This window comes from Accipiter gentilis, chromosome 13 (genome assembly GCF_929443795.1).
Source record: "Accipiter gentilis chromosome 13, bAccGen1.1, whole genome shotgun sequence".
In the NCBI taxonomy this organism is placed as follows: Eukaryota; Metazoa; Chordata; class Aves; order Accipitriformes; family Accipitridae; genus Astur; species Astur gentilis.
In genome coordinates, this window is record NC_064892.1 from 5,880,747 (window position 1) to 5,888,767 (window position 8,021).

General features: G+C 44.9%; 1 protein-coding gene across 1 annotated transcript; it reads left to right on the plus strand.

Annotated features, from left to right (window-relative positions):
* The first annotated feature begins 322 nt into the window (after positions 1 to 322).
* Positions 323 to 1,354, plus strand: LOC126045257 (2-oxoglutarate receptor 1-like). The gene has a single exon (XM_049816071.1). The coding sequence runs from the start codon at positions 323 to 325 to the stop codon at positions 1,352 to 1,354; it is 1,032 nt and encodes a 343-aa protein (XP_049672028.1).
* The last annotated feature ends 6,667 nt before the right edge of the window (positions 1,355 to 8,021 follow it).

Below are 8,021 nucleotides of genomic sequence, written 5' to 3' on the forward strand. Positions count from 1 at the left end.
GGACACATCACACACACTGTGGGGCTGGGAATCCCTTATATTACAGCTTCATTGTGCCTGTGCAGACTGTTCCCTGAAAATACGCATTTTAAAATAAAACTGTACCTATCTATAGGTATGATAAAAGGCCTCTGGATGAGGATCACTTCTCATCAAAGCAGCAAGGCCTTTCCTTAGTTAATAAAGGCATTTTAATAGTGGCACTGATGGGAAGTTGAAAGGAAAGACCCGGTTATTATTTGCTTTTAAAGGGCTACAAGAACGTCTTATCTGTCAGTGAACACTAAACATTTCTCTCTTCCTTAAGCACTAAGGAAAAAACATGAACACAACAAATGACGACTTAGCCAACCCCACCACCTGGCAAGACACTGAAGGTGATTTTCCCAACTGCACTGATGTGGAAGTCGGTCTGAAGACTTTGTACCTCCCCATTATGTATAGCATCATCTTCCTGGTGGGCTTCCCAGGAAATGTCATTGCGATTTGTGTTTACAGCTTCAAGATGAGGCCTTGGAAGAGCAGCACCATAATCATGCTGAACCTGGCACTCACAGACCTGCTCTACCTCGCCAGCCTTCCCTTCCTGATACACTACTATGCCAGCGGGGAGCACTGGATCTTCGGTGGATTCATGTGCAAGTTCATCCGCTTCGGCTTCCACTTCAACTTGTACAGCAGCATCCTCTTCCTCACCTGCTTCAGCGCCTTCCGCTACGCGGTGGTTGTCCACCCTATGAAGTTCTTCCACATCCAGAGGAAGCGGTGGACAGCGGTGGCTTGCGCAGCCGTTTGGGTGATCTCACTGGCAGCCGTCAGCCCCGTCAACTTCTTGATCTCCTCAAAAAAGGCACAGAACAGATCCTTATGCCTCGACCTTACCAGCTCTGAAAACCTGGGCACAACCAGGTGGTATAACTGGCTGCTGACTGGCCTGGCCTTCTTCTTGCCCTTGCTGACGGTGACTCTCTGCTACACGCTCATTATTTGCACGTTGGCTACCGGCCCCCCCACACGGGCTTGCTACAAACAAAAGGCTCGCAGACTCGCTGTCGTCCTCTTGGTGGTCTTCTATGTGTGCTTCCTCCCCTTCCACGTCTTTCGGGTGGCTCGGGTTGAACTACGGTTGCATCCAGCCAGCTGTCGCATGGAGAAGCAAATCCATGTTGCCTATATCATCTCCCGGCCCCTGGCTGCACTCAACACGTGTGGCAACCTACTACTTTATGTTGTGATCGGAGGTAACTTCCAGCGGGCCATGCTCTCTCTTTCAAGGTGTAAGTGGAGCAAATATGTCCAGCAGCCCGGGAGAAACAATTACCTGACCAAGCCAGAAATTGCATTAAGGTTATGAAGGAATCCCTTGAAGAAAATCCCAGCAAACCCAGGATGGCTCTGGTGCTGTCAGCTCCTGCAAAGGCAGGTGTGTTTATTCGGTAGCAAGAATTGCAGCTGGCTTCTCCCTCTCCCTGCGGTTGAGCACTTGTCAAAAAGCTGTCTCGGGAGCAGGTTTATATATAGCTCTCTTAGCAACCAAAGAAAGAGGAGTGAAAAGAAAAGTTTGTAAGCCACCTCAAAGGTGAAATTTAAAACCACCCAACCAGACTGTCCCCCAAAACCCAGGGTTCTCTCGCTTGGGGCTTTGCCGTTGATTATAGAAACATCGAGAGCTTAGTCTGGATGTGGGAACAACTTCCATCGATTTCAGTGTTGTCACTGATGTAGTGCTTTGTTTATTACAGCCCGAGCGAAACACAGCAGATATTGTCACGGTTGCTGAAACCACTGAATTACATACTTAGAAAGCACCTAGATAAATCAGATGTTTTCAGATTAGATGGACAAGATGAACTTCAGCATAGGGCGCTGAGGAACTGAATGGTGAAATCTCAGGGCTGGCCTAGGGGAGGATGACAGGAGCACCAGAGGAGGACATACATGGTGAATACAAGGAGACCTATATATATATACAGGGATATACATACATATCTAAAAGGGTGTATATATATATATATATATATATATGGAAAAAATGGAGGAACAAGGAATTAACAGTCACGTTAATATCCATCTCAGAAAAATACTGAAAGAGACAATCAGATAAGTCTACAGAAGATGAATAAAGGTGAGTACCAGCCAGCATGGATCTATCAGCTATGTACAATCCCAGATCATTCTCATTTCCTACTACAACAAATTAACAGGCTTGCACATGAAGAAAAAGATAATGTCATATATCTTGACTCCAGAAGAAGTTTTGACACTGTCTGAGATGACACTGTTGTGTGTAAGCTACGGAAACAGGCTGGAGGAAACTATTTTTAACGGTTACAGAGTTGTGCTGAGAGAGGAGATATTAGTGGTCTACTCTCAGAGTAGGGGGAGCCACTGAGTGGGGATTTGACCAATCTGTCCTGGATTTAGGGATATTTAGTGTTTTCATTAACAAATTGGACGATGAAATAAAGTCTGGTTGTTATATTTGCAGATAACGTGAAGCTGAGAGGACAAAATTGCACCTATGGTCTGAAAAAACACAGGATGCTATTAGACGGTGACAGGTGCAAAGTTCTATGTTTAAGTAGAAATAATGAACTGTGCAAACACAAAAGGAGAAAAAAAACCTATTTAGTCAGCAGTTCGGCAAAGAAAGATCTGTGGTTACTGTGAACCACAGGCTGGACAGGAGCCGACAGTTTCAGTGGGCTGACAGTGTCTGCTGTGGCAAAAAGGGCAGATGCAACGCTGTGATGTATAAATGAGAATATAATGTGCGAGACTGGCGTAGCAGCCTTTACACCCTTTGCAGCGTTGTTACCCTCCCAGCTGGAGCACCGCGTCCAGCCTTGGGGGCTGCCCTTCAGGGAAGACACAGATGAGAGGAGCGCGGTAAGAGCACTCAGCAAAACATCCCAAGGGGAAGGAACCGGACAGAAAAACCAAATGGTATTCAAATCCCTCAAGGGTGGATATCAGGAAGGGCTTTCTCTCAGGACAATGAAGCCCTGGTAAGGACAAGAGGAGTCTTCACCGCTGCGTGTCTCTAGGAGCAAGAGGGACACAAGCCTGCCTGGCCACCAGAGGTCAATTCTGGCCATGAAGCTCTGCGATTAGGCATACATTGGTGGTAACATTGGTGCTAGCAAAACAAGCAGTGCCCGGGAGCATCGCCGGTGCCAGAGCTCGGGCTCTCAGGAGCGGTTAGCACTGAGCCCCAGTGCACACCTAAGTAGGACGAACGATGACGCCGTAGTGTTTAACGTGCCTTGTGGATATTTAAAACACTTCATTTGGTAAAGGCTCAACCATCAGATCCATCTTTCAGAAGCAGTGCCACAGGCCTTTTGACATGTTTTCTGGTTTAGATCGTCCTCTTCTATACTGTTGTCAAAGTCTGAATTTTACAGGTTGCCACTAGATGGTGATCAATCATGGTCAAGCGACTTGGTTTCACATACACATGGTTCACTCAAATCCACAAGTTGTTACACAAATACACAAGACGATTCACATGAAACAAATGTTTTCTGACATAGATTCGTAACATCCCAGCTCTCCAACATGAGCAAAATATACAAACATGCTGCACAAATTCTTTTCCTCTGTGTGAAAGCGTAAGATGTGTCTACCACTCACACACCTGAAGGAGTGGATTAAAAATTATCTTTTTTTTCCTCTCTCAGAGCATTTTTAATTCTTGCTCTCAGAAGCTCTTCCTTCTCAAGCCCAAGCTGAGCTTATCACACACGAGCAGAAGCTCGTCAATACAACTACACATACAATATAAAATGCAGCAGCTAAAGGTAAAAAGTGTGAAATGGAAGTGTTCAAGCCTTTCAGTCTCTAACAGCAAGAGTGACAGTCACACAGTGACTTGGAGAGGCGCTACCCTTTTGCCTCCTCCTCCTCTCTTTCCTTAACATAGCTTTTTTCCTTGCCTTCATCCTATCTCACGTGCTTGTCCACTACCTCTCTTTCTTTAGTTTAGGCTAAACTAGCTGATTTTGAAATGCTAAAGTAGATTAGGGAATGCTCCTGGGAGCTGTCGTTCGCTGCTGGGGCAAGAACCTCCAGCAGAAGGGCAGTCACATCTTCCAGCAGCATGGCTGGGTCTGGAAAAGCAGAAAATCTCGACCTCAACGCAGGCATTTTTAAATCACTCAGGGACTGCTCAGGTGCTCTGCAAGACTGAGAGATCATTATCTCATGTGACTCATTCCTTTTGCTTACTGTGAAGGGTGACATCTCGATAGCTTCTATTTTTAGCAGCTGTTAAGTTTACTGGTGAAACAAGGGTAAGTGCTTCAATTGCAGTAAACAGGAGACACTTTCCAAGCTCTGTACACAGTGTGACAACACAGCTACATAAATTACTACACCATTGCAGGCTAATTCACAGCATAGTTATGCTCCAGTAACCAGGCTCCTGTCAGAGGTCTCTAGTAGGTTTGTCTGCAGAGACAGTCATGTCAGCTCAAGCTGCTCGCTGCCTGGGACCACAGAGGGACCAAGAGAATAAATTTGCAAGGTAAACCTCTTGGGGGCATGTTAAGTCTTATAATACTAAGGATGAAGTTTGGGGATTGCCGACTGCTCTTGTAGGTATGTCGAACCTTACTCTTCACAGTGACTCACGTACTGTCAGAGATGGCAGCAGAGCTATTTTCTACCCTTAATTGTCCAGGAAGGCAATCAGCAATTTTTTTCCTTTTCTCTCCAAATCATGTGCTCCCACAAGAAATGAAAGCAAAAGGCTTTCCTCGTACTCAAACTTCCCAGAGAGCAAAAACACTGACTGTAATATTCTGCATTAAAAAAAAAACCAACGCAAAATCTGTCCTAATCTGGCTGCATCCAGCTGCCTTTCAAGCAATTCTGTGTTGCACTGAACACCTAAGAAGAGAGTGTGAAGCAGACTGCATGGAGCATCAAAATAAAAATCTTGGTAAACAGCTAGTAGAGAGAAAGGCTAAAATAGCTTGGGAATGGTCTACTTTTACAAGGTCTGTGTTGGATATTGATGTAAGACAAGGCTGCAGTTTTATCCCAATGCACTGGTATGTGCAGCTGGGGTGCTGCTGCATTCGCTGTACAGTGTAACTGTATGGTAGTGATCCAGCACATGCAGTGGGGTTTAGTGCCAGGCTCACCACTGGGTCATTTAGACCTCAGGTAGATGTTGTCCTTTTGCTGGTAAGGCTAAGTGAACAGAATAAACTTTGAAGGACTGCTTTCATCTGTCGATATTTTCTACTTTGAAAATGCAAGTTGAGTGAACCTAAACTTTAAAGCAGCAAACAACAAATGAACACATCGCTACTCAACTCCTACCAGCCCCAGACTGTATTTGCTTTTTCCTGCTAGCAGAACAGGAGAAGAGATGTAAAGGAAAATACTTTGTGTGTTCCCTTAAAGCTCTCTTTCGTTTTGTAACAGTAAAGCCATTCAACAGTGCTAGCTGATGCCACTTCAACATAAAGGCCACACAATTAAGTCTAGGAGGGAAAAAAAAGTTTACCCTAAAGAAAATGTATTTCAAGGCCTGTTTTCTGAATAATGACTGGAAAAGAGCAGTACTTTTGACTAAGGTGCTTGCTGACTTGATGCCCTTGCCTACTGGGTGCTGCGGTGGAAAGCAGAGGGAGTTGGATGCCTCCTAAAGCAGGAGAAAAAATACATGCCTGCTTTAAGTCAGAGCTGTACTTTGGGGCTCAGAAGGAGAAAAAGTAAAGCTGATAAACACTGAGCTAAGCTAAGTGTCTTTCCAAAATAAAATTTAAAGCTCAAATGCTGCTTTTTTAAAACACAGAGGGAACATGATTTTTCAGGGCTGCTGCAGGCAAGTATAATGCAGAGTATGTTTGATTCATCATTGCTGGAACCTTAAAAGGCATGTGAATTAAAAGTTATTTTATCTTTAAGATGTCTCCTTGGTTTCTTTGTTCCCCCAAATGGTTGATATCACTGATTTCTAAACCAAAAGAGAGGTGGTTGCCTGGAAGCTATAGTACTGCTGATGCTCTCCACTCTTACAAGGTAAACAACGTTCTGAGCTTCTTTTTTTAAAAAAAAATAAAATGAAAGATGTGTTTTCCAAATTACTTTATGGATTTCCTTTCACTTCATAAAATAGAGAAAGAAGATAAGGTGAAGAAGAAAGAAATACAACTTTGTGGACAGACAGACAATGCCATAGTGAGTCCTAATAAAGCAAGGTAGAAGGTATAGTTCCTGGAGGCATCTTCCTTCGCATGTTTTCATTAAATGTGGTTGTATTTCCAGCACAATCCCTGCTACCCAAGCTAGCACACCTGATACCAGGTTACTCAGTCCTTCCTTCTGCCTTCACTGCATGCTGCCTGTTGCTCAAGTCCCATCCACTTTTGGGAAAAATGATTAGGAAATTCATTCTGTCCTTTCTAATGGTTCTACTAAAATCTTTGTGGTTCCCATTTGCGCCCGATAGGCATGAGCTAGTTGACTGCATCCCAGGGCACTTTCAAGCATCTGCTCCGATTTTCACAGACTTTAATGGTGCCAGCCACTGTGCAAAGTGATGCCCTGGACAGGGCTAGAAGACACCTTCTCTTGGGGTGCCTCAAAGGACATCCAAGGTAAAGCCTCCTGCTCTGCCTTTGTTACAGATCTGTTAAGCTGGGCAAAAAGGAGGTGACTTGGCACAAAGTGGGGAAGCGTTATGGGTGGATTCATTTCCAGCCCCAAATGATCCTAAAGGGGCAATTTTCCACTGAGTGAGCCAGGCTGGCCCAATCACTTATGGCCTCAGCAATAATGAAGAAGACCTAATAGACGGTGGCATACAAATGCACTGTGCAACAATTTCAAGCAATAAATCTTTTTGAAAATTCCCTTCTCCCTTCACTTCATGATGCTTTTTATCAACGGGAAGTTATCTTAACAGACAAGGCAGCAGCACCTGCCTATAGGACTTTTCTCACATTTACCTTTTTCCTAGTAAGCTGCTCTGAGATACTTATATATCGCTCCTATTTTACAGGTGATGAAACTGAGGCACAGTGGAGTTAAGTGACTTGCCTCCGGTTACAAAGCAAATTAGCAGCCAAGCAGGGAATAGATCAGTTCCCAGCCCAGAGCTTTTACAAACTGCATTTTAGGCTTAGGGTAAGATTTTCAAGGGAGTCTTGATTGCTCAGTTGTGGCACTTCAGTAATAAAAGCTGAATTAGAGCACTGTCTGCGCTACTCAGGCCCTCGTTCATGCCCAACGGTGTACTCTGCATCTGTGGAAGGAGCACTTCTGTTTTCCTTCAGAGGTTTTGGGGGGGACCAGCTCTTTATCACCAAGGTTATTTGGCTACCACTGCATGTGATCTCTGCCAAGAGCCGGTAATTAGCTGTATTCATCCCATTTAGAGCTTTGAATCAAGTATTTGTTAATTTGCAGGTTAACACGAAATATCAGCAGCATATAGGAGAGCCTTTCAGGCTGAAACGTGTGCATCGCACCACAGGTGGGGAAGTTGTTCTCCATGGGCTGCAAAGGTCAGAAATAGGTTCCATGACTAGCAAGCTGCCTTCACCCAAGGGGCAGGTACCACTGCTCGCCACGTACGTGTGCTGATGCTGGGAGAGCACGTGGGTTCAGCTCACACGCCTCAGAGCTGGGGCCAGGTCCCTTCTCAGCACACCCTAATTCAGAGCCAGTGGCCCATGTTCTGCCTTCAGACGCTGATGTCAGCGCTTTTCTCCTACTGGCAGAACGGCAAGTGGAGTTAAGATGCAGATTTATCATACGTCTTCTAAATTTCCATCCTGACTTCGACTCAACATGATTAATGCAGCTATATTTACTTATCAGAGCTAAATATTTGGGCAACAAACACCAGTGAAAAATCATAATCTGTCCTCTACCAGGACAAAATCCTAGCAAACATAGCCCCCATCCTTCTTCCCAAAAAGCAAACCTGACTCTCACCGAGGGAGGGGAAGGACAGGAATGGGGCATCGGCTTTGCTGGAAACACCGCGAAGACCGGTCCTG

What these genes read in the sequence shown, in the direction of transcription:
- LOC126045257 (XM_049816071.1), top strand. Translation starts at nt 323, where the DNA reads ATGAACACAACAAATGACGACTTAGCCAACCCCACCACCTGGCAAGAC.